At 41.8% G+C, this 24,081-nt stretch overlaps 6 protein-coding genes across 6 annotated transcripts; all 6 read right to left on the bottom strand.

Annotated features, from left to right (window-relative positions):
- Positions 1-3,380: 3,380 nt before the first annotated feature.
- Positions 3,381-5,744, bottom strand: LOC144472866 (longitudinals lacking protein, isoforms A/B/D/L-like). The gene has a single exon (XM_078186278.1). It carries the CDS (start codon positions 5,663-5,665, stop codon positions 5,321-5,323), a length of 345 nt encoding a protein of 114 aa, XP_078042404.1. The 5' UTR covers positions 5,666-5,744; the 3' UTR covers positions 3,381-5,320.
- A 68-nt stretch (positions 5,745-5,812) lies between these two features.
- Positions 5,813-10,236, bottom strand: LOC144472867 (longitudinals lacking protein). The gene is made up of 2 exons (XM_078186279.1): positions 8,786-10,236; positions 5,813-8,074 (listed from the first exon to the last, which is right to left on the bottom strand). Exon 2 carries the CDS (start codon positions 8,061-8,063, stop codon positions 7,767-7,769), a length of 297 nt encoding a protein of 98 aa, XP_078042405.1. The 5' UTR covers positions 8,064-8,074; positions 8,786-10,236; the 3' UTR covers positions 5,813-7,766.
- On the bottom strand, positions 8,995-11,096 carry LOC144472008 (zinc finger E-box-binding homeobox 1-like). Its single transcript, XM_078184638.1, has 3 exons — positions 11,090-11,096; positions 10,474-10,825; positions 8,995-9,111 (listed from the first exon to the last, which is right to left on the bottom strand). The coding sequence occupies exons 1-3, from the start codon at positions 11,094-11,096 to the stop codon at positions 9,075-9,077; spliced, it is 396 nt and encodes a 131-aa protein (XP_078040764.1). The 3' UTR covers positions 8,995-9,074.
- A 3,781-nt stretch (positions 11,097-14,877) lies between these two features.
- On the bottom strand, positions 14,878-17,685 carry LOC144473365 (longitudinals lacking protein, isoforms F/I/K/T-like). The gene is made up of 2 exons (XM_078187172.1): positions 16,982-17,685; positions 14,878-16,228 (listed from the first exon to the last, which is right to left on the bottom strand). Exon 2 carries the CDS (start codon positions 16,212-16,214, stop codon positions 15,885-15,887), a length of 330 nt encoding a protein of 109 aa, XP_078043298.1. The 5' UTR covers positions 16,215-16,228; positions 16,982-17,685; the 3' UTR covers positions 14,878-15,884.
- Positions 17,686-17,689: 4 nt separating this feature from the next.
- On the bottom strand, positions 17,690-19,627 carry LOC144473359 (uncharacterized). The gene has a single exon (XM_078187165.1). The coding sequence runs from the start codon at positions 19,625-19,627 to the stop codon at positions 19,172-19,174; it is 456 nt and encodes a 151-aa protein (XP_078043291.1). The 3' UTR covers positions 17,690-19,171.
- A 2,988-nt stretch (positions 19,628-22,615) lies between these two features.
- LOC144473362 (vascular endothelial zinc finger 1) lies at positions 22,616-23,980 on the bottom strand. The gene has a single exon (XM_078187168.1). It carries the CDS (start codon positions 22,983-22,985, stop codon positions 22,629-22,631), a length of 357 nt encoding a protein of 118 aa, XP_078043294.1. The 5' UTR covers positions 22,986-23,980; the 3' UTR covers positions 22,616-22,628.
- Positions 23,981-24,081: the final 101 nt, after the last annotated feature.

The raw sequence follows: 24,081 nt of genomic DNA, 5'->3' as shown, positions 1-24,081 counted from the left end.
CTCGATTTGGCTCGAAATTCATGTACCAGCAAACCTTCTGTTATTTATGCATACTTCGACATCCGAAATTATTCATCGAGGCATCACGTTACACAACAAAGCACCGGGTTACAAAAAGTTGAGACGGATTCGTTTGCTTTCGACCGATCGCTTCTGTACACGCGTGTCCATTCGCCGGCCTCTATGAATTCTCGCAAGCATACCTTTATCATCTACGCCCGGTGTACAATTACGTGTTACACGCTAATAAATAGTTTCATTAATACCGCGACACTTTAGCATAAACTCGACAACTACACTCATCACGAACATCGAAAATATTTTAGTCTCGAACCGCGTCCATTCGAGATCGTTCGATATCTAAATTGCAGAGCTCCTTCGTGTTACGTACAATAGCGGTCATAAATTCAAGACGCGTGAATTTTAATTTCAGTTATACGCATGGTAACGTAACTCTTAATTGTTTATTTAATTTTCTTTCGTTTTGGAATGTAAAGATGCACGACTCTAAATTTCAAAGGGCTGCGAAATTTCAGCGAAACGCAGCTGCTTTTATGTTTTTATAAAACAAAGATAGACGATATCGGCTATTTGTATATAACTTTCTCTAACCGCTTAAACAATTTGTAAATCGTATACCATATGCTTTTGGACAAAAGGAATACCTTGTGTTCGAAGAGATTTTTTCTATTTTGTATAATTAGCGAATTATAGCGATAAAATAGTACATAGATTTTTAATTAATTCCTTAAAAAAAGAGGGAAAAAGAAGTCACGTAACACGTATCTTTAAATTTTTAGAATTGTTTTAATTTGCGACTACCAGAAACTGAAAAATGGAACTTGCATCTGCAAAGGCTCGTGAACACTGGGCAATTCAGGATTAATAAAAAACTATTAAGTACATTTGCCGTACACGCTGGTTAACCTGCACGATTTTGAAATATTCTACTAACGTGGATCTTTCATGAAACTTTTTCTTTTGCATCGAAATCAAGTCAATTATAGTTTGCAAAATAGAGTAAATATATCTTAGTTACTGTGCCCATTAAACTGATGTCCGAAAAACTATTTAGTTTTTTTTTATATAAATCATTTAAATTATATATTATATTTCTTCCGATTAACTACGATACTTGAAACGTCGTTCCAGGGAAGATTTGCAACCACGGTACCAATTTTACCAATTTGTTTCTTTCTTTCTCTTCGCTTTCATGTTTCATCCGCTACTGTACATATTTATAGTCCGCCCAAAGAGACGAGGTAGTAAATAAATCACGTGCTCGACGCAAGGCTGCTTCCGAATACGTATATAACATTCACTGACACTTGCTAGGCTTTGCAAGCAGGGGCCCCGACAAAGGATCACCAAATGTTGGCCCTGAGCTCGGCATTCGGCAACTAATAACTTCAGCCGGTAGCATCGATCGCGTTTTTACCGACAATTTTTACCGGCTCGTCTTGCTGGCCGGACCACGTGCACTTATATTCTTAACATATATACAGGATGCGCAGAAAAATAATGTATTCTCGTAATGAACACTCTTGAGAAATGGCACTATTCGTATCAACGTGTTGGCCGTCGTTCGACTTTCATAGGATCGATCAAAATACAAATTAAAGTACATATTGTCATCTAGCACGATGAGAGAATGTCAAACTATTAACCCTTGTCGCTCCAACCGGGCAGCAACGTTGCCACGTTTAATTAAGCCAGCGATCCGGCGTTCACGAAAATTCTTGGAGCGACAAGGATTAAAAAAAAGAATTAGTTGTTCTGTACAATTTTTAGTTCTAAGGACAGGTGCCGTTGATTATTATCGATCTTTATATGAACATTGGTCTGCAAGTTAACGCGTTAATAAATTCACTTCGAAGAATTCCATACGCTCATCGAATCGACGAAATACTCGTTAGTGTCAGCATTACCACTCTTCCTTCGAATGCCCTATATACTTTGTTTGCTTTATAAAATTACCTTTCGATTCGAAGATACCCGCAACGTTAAATTGTGGTTAGAAAACGTTTAATAATTTAGTTTAGCAACACAGCATCGATTACTTGATAATAACATAGTACACAGGGTAGAAATAAAGAGGAAGATACAGTAGAAAGCTTCAGCTTCCTAAATACAACTTATAATACCATCGACACAAATTGGCAGGTTATGTCAACATTTTTCTAACCACAATTATTATTCATAAAAACATTCAAATAAGTACGTACAACGATACAAAAGGTAACTTATATCCGGTATTCGTAAACATTTACTCACAATTCCGCAGTGTATATACAATCGTACACGATTCCCCTTCTGCTCAATGAACATTAAATATATTATGTAAAACTTATCGAGCAACAAAAATATATATATATATATATATCTTTTTCTCTTGTTTAACGGAGAGAGACGCTTCTCTGTCTTCTTGTGTTATAGGCAAAGATTGCGAATAAATAAATAAATATTTAAATAAATACTTGTGATGCATAGAAAGAAACGAAGGGGACAAATTAACCGAGCGGAGAAACAACCCAGGGCGAGATAGTTTCAGTTTCGCAGCGCGCAGTTCGTGTATAGGTGGATCCTCTGATGGTCCCGCAGGTGATGCCGATGCTTGAACCGTTTCTTGCACCAGGCGCACTCGAAGCTCGGACCGACGCCGCACTCGAGGCGCAGGTGCCTGGTCAGGTTGCACTTGTGCGAGTAGGTGCGGCCGCATTTCGGGCACAGAAACGGCGGGCCGTCTTCCAATTCCTTCAGCATCTTCCAAACTGTAACATCATGTCGAGGTGTGTCAATAAAACCGTTCAAAATCGTTTCCATTGGGAGATACGAGGGACGAATATGGAGAAAGCGTGTATTACGGCAACGTGACATTGAAAACAAAAAAATTCAGACATACGAGGACCTTGTTACATCGAGTCATGCTATCGTGAAACAAAATTCGATTCAGAGGCTTCTAATTTTAGCTAGAAAACAAAAAGAAGAAACAATTTCAAATTGCAGTGGTATCTCCGTTGATTTTCTTCGAAATTTCCTCCATACCTAACATGCAGCCACTAACATATCTCTACGGAATAAGCAATGTTACTCTATGTTTATAGTCGTTTAATGAGAAATATTTACTAAATGCGCTAGGTAATATTATTATAAATATGTGTGTAAGTCTGTCCAGCGGGACGAATCAGCGAGCACAGTGCCTGCGCGATGTTCACGTGGGTCGGTACTATCGGCTGACGCTATTGGCTGTCAAATGCTGAGCTCAGGGCCTACTTATGAGGGCGCATTGTCGGGCACCTGTGCTAGGTTATATTTAGTGAGCCGTCGAGCGATTTCACGGAACGAGAGAATTGGTCGAGATCCATGCTGAATACTCTCTTGTAAAATAGAAAATATTTATTTTAAACGTCTTACAATCGCGTATGTTTGCTTTTTTTTCTTATACTTGTTATAATCTATGTATGTATAATATATACGCATCGTAGGATTTTCTCTGTAAACATAAATTGAATATTTTATTTATATAGATTTTCTCGGACTCTGTTTTACTGGCACTAGATTCTCTAAAATGCGTTCGAGGGAAGCCTTAACTACGATACGCGTTACGCGTATAAGTCCTCGAGCTTTCGACCATATTATTGTAAATCATCACAGCTTTCACGACACCGTTGAGAAACAAGTGTAGTACGCTAACGGAGAATCGATCGATTCCAATCTCAATGGAACATTGATTGACGCGCACTCGAATGTAAAACAGACGATCGTGATCGGTAAACGAGAAATAACAAATGGCAGTGTGTCAGTCTATGTACGGTAACAAAAAAGTGGGCGAGTCTCAAAGATGAGCGAAACTTTTTGCCGAATAATTGTCTAACAATCGACTGGATAATTTGTCGATTTTGGATTAATTTGTCGATTTTTTATTAACTTACATATAACAACGAAAGTTCCGAAGTCTTGATATTCTCATATTTATACCCGCTTCTAACATTCGCGTAGTCCGAATCGTTAAGAAATCTTGCTCAACCCCGTCAACTCTCGAGATCCATTTATGCGTTTACGTCGCAAAATAGAGGATCGTGAAACACGTAAAAATAATCTAAGAACAATCGTTAATACGAGATTAAACTCTGAACATAAACTCAATACGTTTCTGCGTAACAACAAAAACTTGCGCGTCCACGACGGACTCGCTTCAAGAATAATAAAACGTAGATAACAATAATATGATTATAATGATTAATTTGTCAACGAGAAGATTACGATGGTACAAAACATTGGAAGCACCGGATTTGTTCGATGACAAATCTAAGCAGCCGGATTTGTTCAACAAGAAATAAAAATAACATTTTGCTGACTTGGTGTTCAGAACTGTGTATTGCACTTTGCGGAGCGGCGCAACCGTATTCTTTGGCGGTCAACTTCGTAAGAAAAGAAAAAACGTCGATATTAATCGTGTTCCGAGTCGTCGCCCTTTTCATATACACAATGTGTATGCACGTATACAGAGTATCACAGTATTTAACGATTAAAATTTGTCGGTATCTTCCGCGTGAAAGAAAATGTTCACCGCGCAAGGGTGTATTACCGTAAATTAATTTTAAATCAGAGATTTTTGTTTATCGATGCTTGCACGGTATTACTATCTCCCTTACCTATATCCGGGAAAAAACACCTGCAAAATTTAACCGTTGAATTTTGGTAACATCGTATAGTGTACTGAATCTCTAAAACTAAGTACCTATGAGTCATCAACGTTGTTCTTAACTCGTTACGCGCCTATGCGTAATAAATATCAAGGTATCGTAAAACTCTATCTACGTAAACGTAACGATACCCTGATACACACACACACGCACAGGGAAAAGAATGCTCTCGACAATTTTCAAAGTTTAAAAACATGCAAATTTGAACAGTCAGAATTATTATGTTCAACGTGTCAAGATCGCGACAATTCTCCAAATACAGGCTCGCATAACAACGACAGACAGGTGTGTACAATTAGAATACGACCCTGATTATAATTCGATATTACTCTTTCCCCGCGTTCAACAATAACAAAAGTATAAAAAGGTATATCTCTGGGGAACCAGCGAAAGTCATAAGTCAAATTTCGACTAAAATAATACAAGTTGTTTAAAACGAAAAAATAAAGAGTTCCTAAATTATGAGCACGAGAGTCTGGCTGGATGAAAGAGAATTCGATCACGTAACAATGTAAAATCACAATTAACAATTCCGACTCGCGTTCGTCCACCAGAGATGTATAGATATATAGATCTTTCAAACGATTTCAGCGACCAAAATCAAGTTTTCCGGTTTAGGATTTCTGATGCGTCCTCATGTGCAAGATGAGGTTATGTTTGTGCTTCGACTTTTTATGGCACACGGGACACTCGAATCGCGGCTCGACGCCGCATTCGAACTTGATATGCCTGTTCAGGGAGTGCAGCCTCAGGTAGGCGTTTCCGCATCGCGGGCAAGAGTACTCCGACGAGTCGCGATTCTCGACGATCGTTTGATTCCCGGCCGCGTCGCGTATCTTCTCCTCGGCGGCGTCCTCGGTCGCTACCGGCTCCATCTGGCAGCTGTCGGTGTCTTGATCCTTGTCGAAGCTCTCGAGATCGGTCGCCGCGTTCTCCGCCATCTGATTCTTCGCCATCATGCGCAGGTAAAGGGTCTGGTACTGATAGTACCATTCGATCGCTGCACCTGGCGAGTACTTCCGGTCTAGAAAACAAACAACAGGATCAGTAGGTATCGTTCCGTTCGAATCCTCCGATAGAACACGGTTCTTTTTTTCCAATGATTCTGTGACGATGGTTTACAGACGGTGTGTTAGCTGGTCTTTTTTTGGGGTGAGGAGAGACGTGGTTGGTGGTGACAACGTGACAAACTGACACAAAGCACAAGGTCGGGACTACACTCAACCGGTTGTTTTTTCCACAATGAAAGCGATCACATGGATGAGACTGGACTTATTAAGAGCTTTCCTCCAAGGTTTCAAGCTTCGATAGTGGCGACGTGTTGCGTGTCGAGGCTTTTGATGAATCGAAAGTTCTTAACGTGGTTAATACTCGTGGTTAATAATAACGGGGTTAGTCGAGGATTTTTAGATACTATTGTCTAGCTAATAAATTTCGGTTGTTCTCTTGTAACAATGCGAGGTGTGAGAAGAAGGGATACGTATTTCCGATTTCATTATTCTCGGATCGATAATTTAGTTAGACAATTGAATTCTTTGATCGAGCAAAATCCCAATCAAAGAAGTCATCTCTCTAAATTAATTAAACTCTTCCTTTCCTCTCTTTTTTCGTTGATCTGCAATTTAAGAACAGGATGTAGTAATAATTAATATTTCAAATATTTCTATAAACCGGTTAACTTTCATATTTATTGGCATAAAGGAAATAACATCGACGATACCGTTTAAGGAAATTAAGCGATTAAATCGGCAAATAAATCACCGAAAGTGATCGAAACCCTCGAACGATGTTAAGGCATCTCATTCGATTGATGATTGAATGTTAAGCTGGTATGGAGCACATTAATGATGGTGGAATTCTTCTGGGAATGATCCAGTTACGATTAAACACAATACAGTACCCGAACTTACATTAATTTTGCGGAATTCAATTATTAAACCAAAAGGCTTTCAGTTAATCTGTTTTATTCCATAAAAAAAGGACAGCAGGTTTGTCGGCTCGAATACAATAATTCGGTCTAGCAATAACAATCATAGAAACGAAACGTTACGGGAACAATAAACTAGTAACATTAACTAGCGAAAATAGAATCGGCATTCGTTAAAAAATACAACAGTGGACCGCGATTTATAAACTTTCAGAGCCTGCGACACGCGTACAAATCGATTATAAATATTTACAGCATTTTGGTGCTCGATTTACAAAATGTTCGATAATTTCTTGTACAATGCCAACGCGGTTATGTTGTTCTTGTCATGGGGTCCGGCCATGGTGCTTATCCCTAATAGAAATAAAAAGCGAATGGTGGTAATATTCTAATGAAATACTATTGCTCAGAACCTTCGAATCGCTTAGGATATTTACAAAGATTCGGCATTGTGTGAAACAAAACGAATATGTTTTTATCCGACCAGTTACGTTTAATCCGAAGTATCTCAGCCGTGGCGCGTTCAATTAAAAATTAATGACAATGTTTTGCAATCGTGTCTACAGCGGGTACAGTCTTGTTTACGATTTTCGTTAATACGAATCTGATCGCGTTGATTCGCGTTCCTTAACAATTAAAAGAGCGAAGAATCGAGCATATTCCAATGCCAGTTCGTTTTTTTTTTTAGGAACATCCGTCGGTCGTCCGAAGTAACATGGAAGATATTTAAGGCTTGAACATATTATACTCGGATCGTTCGAACCTTTTTTTGTACATATTTTTTTTTATACTTAAATTACAGCGTCTAAAGAAGTCGTTCTTTAAATCCGGCCGTATTATCAATATCAATCTTCTCTATTTACAATATATACTTTGTACATATTTTCTCCTAGGAAGTCGACCGATTCGCTTACAGTTAAACGTTTTATTCTAAAATAAAATATTTACGGGAAGAAAAATAATTCTTCGAGGGCAACGTTATTTACAAAAGATCGGTAACCACAGCTCGGACAGTTTCACAGAATTCCGTAACGGAATAACGCGTTTACGTGTCCGCCATCTTGCAACTCGCGGGACGCTTCTCTCTCCCCGTTCGCTGTTAGAATTTCGTATAAAAATGTCAGAGGACTCGTTCAACGAATTTTAGGTAGCTTGTGACGGCCCTGATAGTGCTCGTTCAATTTGTACTGGTGGTAGAACTTTTTCGGGCACAGCGTGCAACAGAATTTCTTTTCCTTGTTGCCGCACTCGACCCTCTGATGCCTCAGCAAGCTGTCCCGCCACTTGTACCTCTTCCCGCAACCGAAACAAACGTTGATCAGGCTGCCGTCGTTCCGCGTGCTCTTCCCGTCGGTCTGATGCTGCGATTGGCCGCCGCCGGACCCGTACGGCTGATAACCCGTCGAGATGGTGTACGGCAGCTGCAACATGGCTAACGTATCTGAAATCGAAAGAAAGAAAGGCGACGTTTAGTGATTGTCCACCGACACCCGTATCTCTCGTCTACGCAACACACGCGAGAGGTTCGTTGGAATTGTTAAACCGTACGCGAGAATTATTGTTTTTCACCGACGAGAAACAGCGACCCGGCGATGTAACAAATTTCATTTTTTTTTCCCCTTCGACGTTAACGATTCTATAGATTGGAACTTGCGTCGATGAGAAGCGTTCCGTTGCACTGAAGGATGCAAATCAGGATAATAACGAATGATAGAGCATCGAATAAATTTTATTCAACGGAAACAAAAGCACGGGGTCGAATCGAAGAAATTTATTTCCTTGTCCTTTCTTTTCCTTTAAATCGTTCCTGGCTGAGTTGCGAACAATTTTCGAAGCGTCACGAGGAACAAAGTTTACTGTGTAATTGTTAAATAATGGTGAACGGTACAAGTACTTGAAAGATCAGTAATGGACGGTCTATTTGATAAATTAACAATTTCTATGGTAATTCGAGGAAATTTTTTCCTCGGCGAAAATGTTGCTAGCTAGATAATTCTTTGTCGAAGCTAGCAGCAACGTTTTCGTTAAAGAGAAAATTACCTCAAGTGAGACAATTACCATCGAGATTGCTATGGGACGTAATAATTAACGATAAATATCGCAGTCAACGAAAGATTTGCTTGAAAACAGTTTCAGTTTAGTCCGAACGAACCTAAACTTGCCTGAACATCCGCGGATGTTCTAGAACGCTCCAATTAATGAACAAAGGAGGAAACAAAAGACACTCGTTTCATTGTTTCTTGTTGATTAGGTCAATATGGCGGTCTAAATCTTTGAGCCCGTTGTGTATCGTTTTCCATAGAGGGTTCTGCACGCGTGTCGTTCCCTTGTTCTCGCTGTGCACTCGACTTGACAGACGTCTTCTGAGATTGTCATTGTATTTGCAAGACTTCTCGCGTTCGCACTGGGCGGACGTGTCCGTCGGTTAACGGGACAATAATTTACGAGCCGACATCCGATCCGCATTGTACAATGTTCCTGAAAAATTCAATCTATTAAGTCACGTGACAAACCTCGGGAAAGCAACAGTAAATTGCCTGAGCTTCGTACTAAATATTGAAACCGTTATGTTAGTCACAATTGATTTATTTTCTAAGTAAAACGAAGGGTAATTATGATACAAAACGCGATTGGCTCTCACAGATCCGACGACATCATTAATACCATTTATCTTTAGAAGTGTCGTAGTTTAGCGTTACTCTGACTAATATGTACATCTGCAATCGGCGTCGACTTATCTCGAATGAACAAATATCCTGACGGAGCTCGGCGATGTTCGATCGAATCTTGGAAATTAGAATATTGAATATGATTGGAACAAAAAATTAATTGGCTCTGTCACTCGTGCATCTAATATTATATGTACACTGTCGCCTGGTAATGAATACCAGTGGCGGATTAAGTACAAGGCACATCAGGTGGGCAAAAATTCTTTTGAATTGAGAAGAGATTTAACTGAGAAAAAATGCGATTTTTTAAGGAATACGTAATCGTGTAAAATTTTCAGAAAAAGCCATGCGTTTGAAAGAAGAATTAAAAAATATATTCTAGAAAAGAATATCAGCATTTTCCTATTGATTACTCGAATTATTTTCCGAATTCATATTTCTTAATAAGAATACAGTTTTTAAAATATTTGCTACCCTTCCAATTTTTAATGCGAACAGACGAAGATCATTCTTCGTTTTAAATGACATAGTCAATACGTTAGACTACGTAGTCGAATAAATTTTCGAAGCAAAAGTCCAGGGTAACTATTATATAAATTATTTTCTCGATGCTATAAATACAATTTCGTAAGTTTAATTTTTGTCGTATTAATTATGTTTCGTATTAATTATGAGTGCTTAATTTTCTGTTATGCCTTGGGCCTCGGTGCACCTTAATCTGCCACTGATAAGTATGCGAATGCGATTGATAGTAATATTACAGAGAAAATTAAATGGAATTGTATTCCTTAATATGCATGTATTCTTTAATATGCACGTGGAAAAAGATGCAGACACAGAAATACGTCTTTGTACATATATATCTATCTACAATTAACAAGCAAATATGGGAGCGAGTTCTCATTTGAATATTAGGCTGTTCTTTCCGCGTTATGGACGAGAGTATGCACAAAATCCGGAGTCTAATAATTTATGAGCGCGCTTCCTCATTTACAGATACTAATAAAGTAATCTTTGTTACCTAAAGACCAAACAAAAATTGTTGTTCGTATAGAATACAAAAGCTGAGAATATCGAATAGAGGAAGCGCGAGCGGTCTTTCTATAGTTCATTCGATTCCAAGATGGCGGATCGCTTGTACATTAAATCGGAATTGATATGCAGTATTTACATTCCGTGGTGCGCGGTTATGTGGTTTTTGAGTTCGTATCGGTACTTAAACTTCTTGTTGCACATGTGACACGAGAATCTCTTTTCTTTGTTCCCGCAGTCGACCCTCTTGTGCCTTTTCAAACTGTCCAGCCATTTGTACCCCTTCCCGCAGTCGGTGCACACGTAGTTCGCGTGCTGAAGCGACGTGTACGCGTCCGGCCTGAGAGGATCGTCCTCCGTCTGTTGGAATTCCACGCATTCCCGCAAACGCCAGCGCGATCTATCGTAGAACACGGCCCCCTCGCTGCCGCAGCGCTTTTTCTTCTCCGGGTCCCACGCGGCGGCATCGTATTTGCCCGCGTTATCGACACCTGCGGGAGAAGCAGACAAAGATAATGACGATCAGCCACGAGAACAATGCGCGACGGTAAAGTTAGCTAACTTAACGAGAACTTCTACGGACAGGTCTGAAATAACGTATAACACGGTTCACGTGGTGACCAATTTCAAAGCTTCAGGTTTAATGAACGTACACACGCAGGTACAAAACGGTTGATCGATTCGCGTGAACGACAATTTTAGCCGATCGAGGCCCGGGAATCGATGCGCGCAAACGGAAGGAATTATCGACGAACGCAACATCTCGATGTCATATCGACAGGTGTTCTTTAGATAAATGGGCCGAACGACAATGCGAGTGAAACGAAATGTATCAAATTTCGTGGAAGATATACTTTCTTGTACTCTGAGTAGTACTATGTAAAACTGAATAACAAGTTTAGTATAGGCCAACGCAGTTACTCTTCTTTGGTTAGATCTTTACGACACGGTCCTAAATCATTCAAATTATACCCTCTGTGGTAAATCTTTCGTCGTGCCTTGCTATGTATATAAATCCATTTCATTCGATATTTCATCTTAAAAATTACTTTTAGACCGTCGGTTTCGTCGCTTACACGATCCACGCAACCGAACAACTTCAAGCAGTAATACGAACGAACTCCGTTCGAATCTTGCGCGATACCGCAATGCTCGCAGGACAATAAACGCAATTCTATTTGCCGGTAGGACGTTAAAAGTTGCCGCAACACTCGAAACACTTCTCGCGCAAACGAATGAAAAACTCTTTACAAAATTACTTTCTGTCAACGCCTAAGTACTACTTAATATCGCCGCGACGCTCTCTCAACTTTGACGGATATTTACCGGTGCTCGTGATAAGATAAATTAGAAACCGAGTAGACCGGTATATTCGCGAGACTCGCCCTCATCTTTCGAGACAGCTCTACACTTTCGAACTTTCTTAATTGTTACGTAATGCCACTTTTTAGCCGAAACAGGGCTGTTTCGCGAAACTTCGTGTTTTAAAACCGCGGGTGATGGGTTTCGCTTTTTTGGATGACCACCCCCATCCGGTTAATATAGATTAACCCTTTCGGTACGAGCACTCTGTCCGCCACGACACTCTCGCTGTACGAGGCGCCGAAAATTGCCGCCGCATATGACGAGTCCTCCTTTATAAGAAAATATTTCCTAAGCGTTAAAGAAAAACTGTGCTCAATAAAACGACATTTTTGAACAAAAGTGTTGCTTGTAACTTAAGAGATATTCGGAGGTACTTATATAAAATATTAAGATTTATTTATATAAAATTCTGTTATTTATACCGGTCATCGCACGGATATATCCGGCGCTCGTCCAGAGCGGTCGTCGCGCGGACGCCGGTTATATCCGGCACTCGTACCGAAAGGGTTGAAAGAGAAGCTCAAATTGACAACGCGATGAAGGTACACGAAACGATCCGCAACGCGGTTCAAGAGCCGTCGTCCGGTTTCTTTCACGAGCTGGATTCTTTGTCGCAGCAGACGAGTCTCTGGTGCCTCCTGAGGGTGTCCAGCCTCTTGTACCCCTTGCCGCACTGGCTGCAGTAGAACTTCTGCCTGTGCAGCCACTCGACCTCTTCCTGCAGCTTCTCCAACGACGCGTCGCACTTGGTCTGATGCCGTTTCAGGCTGTCCATCCTGGTGTAGGCCCTGCCGCAGCCGTCGCAACGGAACTGCTGATGGCTCCTGGCGGTCTTCTGCGCAGCGCTGGTCTCGACGGTGTTCAAGATGGACGAGTCACAGAGCAGGTAGCTCATCGGCAGCTGCCCGTGGAAGGACACTTCGCAGACGTCGTCGTCTTGATCCTTCTCCGTGTTGCTTTCCGCGGTCTCGCCTGCAAAGACGCGTGAATCTGTTAAAAAGGACGGCGATCGAGCGGATCGAAGAGGAGCGGAGGCTCTGCGGATAGCAAGAAGCATGCACACTCTGCCAAGTGAACCTCGCGCAGTTCCGTCGCTCTGCCGGGCAAAGTCGCGTGGGTTATGTCTAGTCGATTACCTTTGCCGAAAGAGAAACGTTGTTAGTCGTATTAAACTTAATTTTGCTTGTAGGAGGCTGGGTGTTGTTTTTTTTTCTAGCGGGCAAGCAGAACATCAGGGGGATCCTCGCTGAGAGATTCATTCGATTTGCGAAACGTTCAACTATGAGCTTTTATTTCAATTTACGTTATTCGTTCGATTACATTCCGCATGTATATACAACGACATAGAGGCTTCTGTTCGCGAAGCAATTTCTTCTTCCGCCCGCCATTCGTCGATCCAATGCTTCCCGTTTGCCTTTCGTGTTATAGTAAATACTTACGATAGAATAATCATCGGAATAGAGAGAGAGAGAGAGAGAGAAAGAGAGAGAGAGAGAGAAAGTTAGTGAAATTGAAAAATTCTGGAAAACTTTGGGTACTCATACTCCTGTAATATACGCTATACGTATGAGCCGCGTTTTCGTTTCCCGGAGAATAACCAGCGTTCGCGTAATCCGCAGGTACAGTCGCAAGATATACTCCGCAGATTTTGTTCGTACGCGAGAGTTATTCACCGTGGTATACCGCGATGCACGTTACAAAGTTAGTTTCGATTACGTATATTATCGTTATAGTACATTTTCGCGCTTATCGTTAGCCGAATCCGTACAAAACTTCGCGACGCGAACGGAAGATCGGAGACGCTCTGCCAACCGCGGCCAACAATAAGTAAAAACAACTCGCACGTTTACGCGCTAATTTACAAAACCTATTAAAATTATCCGCACTTTAACCGTTAACAAACATATCACCGGACGCGACGCTTGAAATCTAGCATCCCAACAGACGAAAGATCTTAATGGTGCAACCAAAGCCCGACACACACTTAACGGATCCTGTAATTCGTCGACTTGTCGTTGCAGACAGTGAACAAACAATTACGTTGAATTATTCAACTGAAAAAGAAAAATCCTGATTCAGTAAGGAAATTTTTGAAAAGTCTTTTAACCCTTTGACTACTGTTGGCACATGTTGGCTTCCCGGTACTATAGACGCCAATAGGCGTCCAGATCAAATTTCGCCTGTTTACTATTAAATTTGGTTATTAAATATTGCAAAGAAATCTGAAAATTTCACTTTAAGTAATTTTGGTTTAATGTAATAGAACTCGGTATTTTTAATATTTTAATATTTCAATATTATTAAATAATATTTCAATAATATTAAAAATACTGAATATTAATGAGAGATACGTGTCAAACGATAAACTTCGCTCTAGTGGACGTCGCGGGTCTGCCGTGGCCAAAGGGTTAATGTTCAGTTCGTCGGACAGTCGACGCAGGACCAAAGCGTGTATTAAGCACGCGGCAACGATCCCCGATAAGCGAAAGTGACAAAGTTCGGAGATTTCTCGGTCGCGTGGATTCATTGCATGGTCAGTCGCGGGCTCGAGGTAGCGAGCAGGGCCGAGTGCATCGACTTCACGTGGGAGATAAACGACAACGGTTTGACGAACTTCTTGCCGCAGAACCGGCAGAACAGTCTCTCCCCCTTGACCTTGCAATAGTTCTTCTCGTGGCGGCGGAGGCTGTCGAGGCGGGAGAAGCTCTTGCCGCACTCGTCGCAGATCACCGTCTTCGCTGACTTCTTCCGTTCCTCCACGTCCGGCGAGTCGTAGCTGCTGGCGACGAACTCGAACAGGGTCCGCGAGGCGTCGTGGTCCGTTTTCAGGTACCAATCGATCGCCTCCGCTTGGTGTCCTGCGGAAGAACGAACAGCTCGCGTTAACGCCATACGGAGACACAATGCATCGGTTGGTGTGACGAAACGGGGGAAGAAAAACATGCAGCAAGACGGGCAAAATGGCACCGTTTTCATTTTTTTCGCGTTCGATTCTCCACGTGAGATCGTCGGTGTTATTTAAAGAAAAGTTTTCCAAACATCTGCACACAACATCGAACACCTACTGGAAAGAGGAATGTAAAATGAAGTATCTCGCAGGTTCGGCGATTCGCTGAGAAAAATACCAAACGGACTTTTGTATACGTTTATTTAATTCGATCGTCGTTATAAATCCAAATGGTGAGAAACACTCGTACAGTTCGTCGACGCGCGTTCTTCTGTGCGATACGCTACGGTGAATATACATCGTACGCGGTTACAAATGAGTTATGATATGAATCGTATCAAAGATAGTGCGAAGTACAGTCAGGTGTAGAAGAGCAGACGACACAAGGAACGAGCGATTCAGGAGCGAAACGTGTCGCGAACGTGCAGTTCTCGTGAAAAGTGAAAGAGGACGATAGCATCGTGGAATGGATTCTTACGCATTGATTGTTGAATGCAGTTTTCCTCCGTTAATGTACCCGCAATATGAATGGATATCAAATTAATGATTTCATTGGGGTGGTTATCGTTTTCAATAAATAGATAATACATTTAACGACACCATTGATCGTTTTTCCTCGAAAGAGGAACTATGTTGTGCAATAGGTTGGTGTACAAGTTCGTGCGGTATTATTTTCGAGTTAAATGTCTCGCGTAATACTTGCTTAACACTTTATCGGTCTATAAATCAGCCTTTTCCCCCGATCGGTAGCCTGTGAATTGGTTGCAATAATAACCATTAATTTTATATCTATTATTATGATAAATTTGTTAGATTGTATTACAAGCCTCAATATTATTATATAACTCTTTAAATATTAAATATCTTTCGCGATTAATAAGATAAATAAAGTCAAAATAGAAACGAAATTTTTACGACCGGTCGATAAAGTGTTAACAGTTATATTTAAATAATTATGTTATTCGATAGCTTCGGCTTTCGTTGAGCGTCGGGTTAACGAGAATGAAATCATATATATATTGTAAATTCGACGCTCTATTCTACTCAAAAAGTGAATTACATTATTATAAAATTCATGTTATTCGAGTACAAATTTTTAAGAGAATCTAGATCGGAATTAAAACCGCGAGAACTTGTGACGAACCCATTAGAAAGGATTCACGATTTTCGATATACTACGTGCTACTATCATACGGGAATAACGATCGTTCGAGCAGGGTCGCGAGTAACAGGACCAATTAATTGGTCCAGGTGGCCAACGGATCTTTCTGCGAGGCATTCTCGCATTCGCCGGTCACCACGTGCTTCGTGTTGTAGTGATTGGTGAGCTCGTATCGTCGGTAAAATTCCCGGCGACATATGCGGCAACGATGCTTCGGCAGTTTCCCGCACTCGAGCCTCTGGTGTCTGCGCAGATTGGCCATCCATTTGTAACCCTTGCCGCACTCGCCGCACATGTAGTTCTGCAACGCTTGGGAACGCATGCGTGGCATTCGGGTCCTGTAGGCGATCGGCGCCGGATGAAAGTTCTTCGCGTCCAGGAACTCCATCGGGCCTATGCTGTTCATCAGGGCCGCGCCGACTGGAACGTGAGAGAATTCGGTTACTGCGATTACCGGCGCCAGTGTCTCGTCAACTATGTCGGAAACTAAGACGTAACTACGTGACACGCGAGAAATCTTTCGTGAAAAGTACTATTTCATTAGGGTGTCCCATAAGTTCCTTCATTTTATGCGAAATTAATTATGCGAAATTATGCGAAAAAATGTCGTTTAAGGTTAATTTATCGTGTTATATATGAACGAATCTGCTCTATTACCTTCTTTTATCTCTGAGGAAGCCTCATTATGCCCTTTTTCCAAAAGAGTTGAGAACAACAAATATTCATCGAGCTGCGTTTTTATTTCGCTCTCGGATTTTTGACATTTATTACCGAGAGAAACAAGTAATAATTAATCAGACGGGGCATGTAATAATCAATCGAAGGTCCATTTTCCTTGGACTAAGTGCGTTTTCGATGCATATTTTCATAGAAAATCTTGTCTCCAAAAAGGGATTCTAAGGAATACTCTCAAATTTATACCGAGACAGGATTCAGTCAGCCCTGCTCGCGTGCGCAGCAGCACGAAAAATCGTCCGTGCGCAGCCAACTTTATTCGTTAATAACTCGTTAATAAAGCCGCGGATTGCATTTCGGCAAAGGAAAAGGTTACTTGAAATGACCTCAGGAACCCCCCATTTCCCGCTTTTACCATAATTACAGATCACCCTGTATTTGTATAGCATAGTGCGGAAAAGACTTATGGGACACCCTGATATTGCCAAAGATACTCACTCGACAGATCAGTGGGGAAAGAACGAAATCGTGGAAGCTACGGTCGGAGAGGTTGTAAAGTCTATGGTTCAAGCATTGAGCCTCCACAACGTAATCCGATCTAGCGTTTCTCACAGGCTAGATCAACGTCCAATTAATGCAGTCGGCTCTTTTACGAGAAATGTGACGCTGTCGAAGGTTATTCAACGTTTCGTCGACGATTGTTTGCCATTAACCCCTTCCCGTGCCATTTAGCTCGACGAAACTCGGGCCCGAGCGGTCCGCATCAACGGGCGCTAAACAGACCAGACTGATGTTTATAAACAGTCGCAATATGATCCGAAATGTAGATGCCCGCAATACCTGTGATATAGTCAATTTTACGCGATACTGGAGTTGAGGAAGTAAACTCTAATGCTTTTACGTTTATAGATGCCTTATTCGCTTTGCAACTGGCATAAACACGTCACTATCAGAAGATTCGTTATCACGGCCTTCACTAAACACTTTTGTACCTTGCATTTTCAAGGGTTTCTTAAATTTTAATAATTGAACTGCTTCGTAACAGCAACGATAAGAATCGTGACTAACTGTTCTGAGGTATTGAGAGGAACTAACGTTCAGTCACGAGCGTAACGGGCAAAAAATCAGTCCGCGAGCTCGGCTTGTTATGTTTACGTTTGGCCCAAGTATGTGTTCGCGACACAGACTCGCGATATTTATGTTTGGCCCAAGTAACTGTTCGCGAGTCTGACTCGCGATATTTATGTTTGGCCCAAGTATCTGGTCGCGAGTCTGACTCGCGATATTCATGTTTGGGCAAAAATCTTCATCGCGAGTCAGACTCGCTAAAGTACGGGAAGGGGTTAATATCGCACACATTACGGAATAAAGGAAATTACGGTCATCGTTGTAGGATCACTATACTCCCATACTACTAGACTACATCCTTTTTTTTTCTACTAAGCTACGAAGGTGCTACAATGCAAAGTTTACTTGGAACGCAGGACATACAGCGGTGTTCATCGTTAATCATTTTATTCGGTCGCTGAACATTGGGAAAAAATACAATTTGATGTACAATTACGCGTCGCGCACACGGGTATCACACAAAATGAGAATCGTCGTTAACGTTAAAAGTGCACGCGAAATTCCGAACGATTAACCCCTTAATTGCGACACGTTTCATCGAAAGTAAAACGTTGATTCTTTTTCCGAATTTCGTCGACAATGTAAAAGTGCCCGAAGGAAATAAAGTGTATATTTTTCAACTCTACGCGGTGTCCACAGTTAAGGGATTAACCCTTTGCACTCGAGGCCTTTTTCGGTGGCGCGAACCAGCAACTCGAGACGATTTCGGGCAAATTAGGCAACCATTTTAAAAGTAATTTAAAAGTGTTTATTAACAAACAAATGTGTAAAAATAATAAAATTTCACATGTTTATTTATTTATATGTCAAAAACAACAAACTTTGGTAAATATTATACTCTGTAATTAGGTTTGGTGTGATATCTTGTAAAACAATATCCAAGATGCATGTTAGGTTTATCAGGTCACGTATCGCGGTAATAAGAACTTTCCCGCCTACCTTCAGGCGTGTTACGGTCAGAACAAACCTTGCAGTCCCTTTTTGGCCCTTTTAGAATTATATGAAGCTTCCCGTTTAATCGGATTTCACTTCCACCTTCACTGTCGCTCTCTATAATTCTAATTTTTCGTCCCCTCACACCTCTTAGTGTATCACTATCTTCTCCACTGGATTCATTCGCTTCGCGGTATAATCCGTCAGAAATCAGTGTGATTTCTTCATCCAACGCTGCAAAATCGAATTCGTCCCAACTTGAGCTGATTCGATTTTCCTCCATATTTTTAGGGCTCAAACACTTTTTTGCTACTATACTTACTGCCAAGACTGTTTCAAGCGAATGCAACACTGAGACTAACTAAACTGAGCTAAGATTTGGCTACAGTGCCAGCCAACCCTAGTCCACGAAAGTATTTCCGAGAAAAATATCTTATCGCACAGCGTAAATTAACAGATCGAGTTACAAAGGACCTGCCGCAGCAGCGCCGACCGAGGTAACACCTCAAATCGGCCGGGCGCCGAATCGGCGCCGCTCGAGTTGCCACATCACATATGCCGGGCGCCGAATCGGCGCCGCTCGAGTGCGAAGGGTTAATTTCGAAGGTGGTCCGTAAATTGGTTTTTTCAAATCAGGTCCGAGTGATGGGCCAACAAGTGTTCCTTGAACCTGTCGCGCCGATAAAACTTCTTCGCGCAGAACTGGCACTTGTTCCTTGCTTCTTTGTTGCCGCACTGCAACAGGTGCCGTCGCAGGCTGTACATCCACGAGTAGGACTTGCCGCAGATATTGCAGGTATATAGCTGCCTTTTATTCGGATCGATCGCCACGCCCTGGCAATAGTACGGATCGCCGTAGCCCCCGTCCCTCAGCTGGAGATCGTCCATCGGTAGATTGTGGTAATTGTTTACCGAGCTCCACGCTGTCTTCGACAGCATACCTGTCGAACGAATATACTCGTGAACAAACAGAAACAGATGCGGCGAAAAACTACCTGGCAACAAATAGACAGTTTCCGTACGGACTGTCGACGGCGGTACAGCGATTACTTGAATTTGCCGATTCCAAGCTACAGCGTTCATTTAACAGAGCGTCAAACCGAACGAAAGCTCCGATATTATGACATAGCATAGTCGAATGTAGCAAGTTACTCGTTCGATGTCGTTTCTTTCTAGGTGTGCATAGAAACTACAAGCACCGATAGATTCATGGAGACGTTTTATTCGTTGAGAGGGCAGGGTTCGTAATTGGTAAAAAAGTATACAAACAATTGGTCGTAAATGCTTCTTAGAAATTAAAACAATCTGCGCGTCGGGTACAAATTCACCTACGACGATACCGAACGCGTGTTATGGTACTAGCTCTAAAGTAAATATCGGTTGAATGGTCGCGCGGGGGTAACGCGCGACGAGAAACTCTCGTAACGATTCGTCGTACGAAGAAAATGAACGTCGTTCGTAATGACTTCTTATTGCGAGTAGTACAGCGTTGAAGCGTTTACAATGAAAAGATGGCGCGCGAGCCTTCAATGGTACATGACGTTTTGAAAAAACTGGGTTCCATTAATGTTCCTTAGTGTACATGGTTGTGTCTCAGACTAGTGTCTTTACATAGTTTATGGACTGTCACTTATACGTAAAAAGAACTTAAGAATAGAACGAAATTTAAATGTCAGAGAAATTCCGTCGGCAAACAATTTGAAGAAATTAGGTTCCCTTTAAGATCGAAGAAATACATCGGAACGTTCGACGACACTACATACTTATTAACACGTTGAGTGCGTGCTCTCGATGCATGTAATCGTAGAGATAGTTTATTTTTCGAGCGACGCGGTGCCTTTATTCTTTAATAAATGTATAGCTTAATTATTACATGTAACGAATACGTGATCGTTTTAGAGTAAGGCGAAGCAAGCCGGTACTAAAACTAGTAATTTGGTTGCACTGAACGTGTTAAAAATAGACGTAATTTTTTCGCTTGAACGAGAAAGTCGCCTCGAGTAAATACAAAAATGGAAAATATAAAAATAAAACACGTCTGAAACGGAAAAACTGAACCGTCTTGCAGCGTTGTTGATCTTTAGAATCTTTTTCCGTTCGATATCCTAAACGCTTCGATTCGCAAACGGATACTTCGCGAGATCTACAACAATCGAATTTCCTGTTAACTTGAAAAGCTTGAGTCCCGTAAGTCATTCGCGAATGTTGCTTTTAAAATAAACTAGGTATACAGAGCGAGTCACCAAAGACAAGTCACTTGAATAATTCGCGTCCTTCGTTCCTCTCGAATTGAACGATCCATTCCTATTATACACCTGTAACTGCAGGCTGTGCAAAACGAGTTAATTAAATGGCCACGGCATTTCCAGGCCACTCAAAGTCACGAACATAAAAACATACGAATATAAATAAGAATTAATTGCAGACGCATAAAACATTATGCTTCGAACAAACTTGAAGCGTCTCGACGGTTTTCATTTCTATTTAATTAACACATCGTTCGTCGTTAAGCCGTCACCGAGTAGTTACGTTAGGGTAGTATCAAATTGTTCAGAATCGTTAAGCAATGGTTTATATAGTTGAGTGACTAGGATACTAAATGATAGCCTTCGGTACAGATCGTACTACTAACATTCATTTATATATTCCGCGTATTTGATGTCTACACGTTGAACAGGCTCCGCTTCTAAGTATTTCAAAGCATACGTTTAAACAAATTACAGCGATCTTTCAATGTCTGAAATATGTCCAACTGAAAACTAATGTTACTCTCGTTAAATATTATTTAAAAGAACTTTTTCCTCTTTCGGAGACTGTAGTCCAGCCATGTTTATAGCGAGAGTTTAGAAAGTTGCTTGTGAACCTTGTTACGATCTGTTTGTCTCTGTGCTAGCTATAGTAAAAGTCCAGCTGTGAAATGGTGCGAATAAGCGTAGTGAAAGCAAGGTATTCGGTAGGTTAGCTTAATTAATTATTTTTGCTAATTAAGTGAGATAAACGGAGACAGAAAGAGATAGTCGTCAGGTGAAAAGTTTAGACTCTGTCTCTGTCAAGTGCAGTTAATTCCGTGCCCTGAACTTTTAACAATCACTGGATTGCAAAATTTAAAATGCAACGAGCTTTGTATGATTTAAAAAGTGCAAATTAATCCGGAGATTTGATCGAATTATTCTGAGCGTACGAAAAATTGTGTGGTTTGCAAATCCAACAAGTAATTCAGTGGACCGTCATCCCCTTTAAATAATTCTCGCGGTGAATAAGTGTAGTAATATTCATCATTGCCATCTAGTATCATAGCATTAACCTAATCAGTTATTTACGTTAGTTTAGTTTACGTAAGTTTAGAAACTATAATTAGGTAAACCAATCGTCAAATTGAAAATAAGATACAATTTTTGTTTTTCTGTAACTCTTTTCTCTGATAGTCAACACGTTGCCTTAAAAAGCCGGTCAAATGAATAAAGTGCTTACCTTTGGGGTAGTCCGTATTTTAGCAGAAAGATAACTAATTAGCCATTTATTGGTAAACGTAGGAGGCCTTGATGGCCACAGACTGATGTAGAATGAGAATCCCTTAGACTCTTTCTATCCTTTTGTCTCTGATAGGATTTATGTCTCTACCACGTACCTTGTTCTAACTACGCTTATTCTATCTAACATTTATAGCTGTAACCTCCACTAGTACACAAAGTAGCTCTTGACAAAGCCTTTGGTTCAGAAGTATATCAAATCTAGACTCCCGCCGTGAACATGTTAGCTCTAGAAGGTATTAAGGTGACTCGTCTGTAGTGACTCGTCTTGCAGTCTCGAACCCATGTCGACAGCACCTTTACCACGAGTACCCTAAAAATGTCACGTGGCATCCATCCGTGACGTCACGGATGAACAGTGCGGCAGAATTGGGGCTGCCAGGGATGCTCCTTCGATTCTGATTGGTCGCGTCGCTTGAACGAACTATACGCTAACCTTTACCTGTTACATTGCTCATCCGTGACGTCGCGGCGCTGTCGACAGTGTCACCGGCGTGGACACGAGCCGTTAGCGACAGCGTCGCGAGAGGAATAGAATCCCGAAACGCCTAGCTCTACTCCGGCTCATCGAAAACAGGCGAGTCACGGCACTTATCCATTATATGCCGCAGCTTCTTCTGGCATCCGACGACGTGCGAGTTTAAGACGAATCTGTGCTTGAACCTTCGGTCGCAGATCGGGCAGACCTCGCACGGTACAACGCCGCACTCGAGCCGCTTGTGCCGGCTCAACGACGTGGTCGCCTTGTACGTTTTCCCGCACCTATTGCACGCGTACTTCATCTCGCCGTCCTTCGGGTCCTTCACCCTTTGCGTTCTGTTCGGTTTGTAAGGCGTCTCGTTGTAGCACAACTGATTCCACAGCGCGTCGCTGTTGCCCCGCGGCTGATGTATGTCTTGCGAGAGCAGCATCGTCGCCAGTAGTCCTGAAACGAAAGGATTTCATCGTTAGACGCCAATGTCGGCGGACTTATCGCCGTTTTCCCGCGACGCGACGGGGACGATTCGGAAATTTACAAAATATTCTCCGTTGCCGGAGAATGCAACGACGCGAGCGTCATGTTCATGAAAGTATTAGTCTCCTGTCTGTTCGTTACTAAATGCAGGCGCATGCCACGTGTCCGGTACCGAGCAGCCGCGCTGTCGAGAGTACCTCTCACTTATCTACAATGTCTTTTGAACAGTTGTTGTTGTTGTTGTTGTTGTTGCTGTTGTTGCGGGAGAGTTACTCTCTCAGGTTCACGCGCTCGATGTGATAGCTGCCGCGAGTGAGTTTGTTCTAAGGTGAACACGCAGCATTGAAAGGGAGTGTCGCAAGTAGAGATAGGGGAGGTAAAAAGGTTATATAAATAGAGCAAAAGAAGAGCAGACGGGCAAGCAGTAGAATAAGCTCTGTTACTCGGAACGACAGCTCCAGCGATAGTATGATTTCTCTTGCGTCGATGGTAATTCCCTTGTTCATCGCGCGATCAGAGGAACGGTTTGTGTGTGTGTGTGTTTCTTGGCAAGAAAACGTGTTTTTATTCAAAAGTGCAAAAATTGTACAATTGAGTCGTGACGAGGGTTTCTCTCTTCGTGTAAACGCGCCGTCAATTTCATTGACGTTGCTCTCTCTCTCTCTATAACCACTTTTAATATTTACGAAATAACAAATCTCTCGATAGCTCTCGTTAACAGCCTAACTCTTGGTATTTAAAATATCCTATATGCCGAACTATGTACAAAATCTTTCGTACGCTCTCAGCCATGCGAAAAATTACAGTAAACCGTCGCCGATTCGATCGCCGAGATTTTTGATATTGTTCTCAGAGATTGTCACATTCACTGAAACTTGTTGCACTTCCGGTAGGCGGTTTCTTTTAAGGCTTGTTCGGTTTCACGTCGCCGCGTCGACGATAGGTCCGCTATTCCCTTCTTTTTCTACATGCGGCCAAATGGTGGGTCAGCTTGAACCTGTGGGTGAACTTCTTCCCGCAGATCGGACAGCTCTGGCGCGGCTCCTTGCCGC

Source organism: Augochlora pura, chromosome 7, assembly GCF_028453695.1.
Source record: "Augochlora pura isolate Apur16 chromosome 7, APUR_v2.2.1, whole genome shotgun sequence".
Taxonomy (NCBI): domain Eukaryota; kingdom Metazoa; phylum Arthropoda; class Insecta; order Hymenoptera; family Halictidae; genus Augochlora; species Augochlora pura.
The sequence above is the reverse complement of the archived record's forward strand: the minus strand, read 5'-3'. Positions and strand labels throughout refer to the sequence as shown.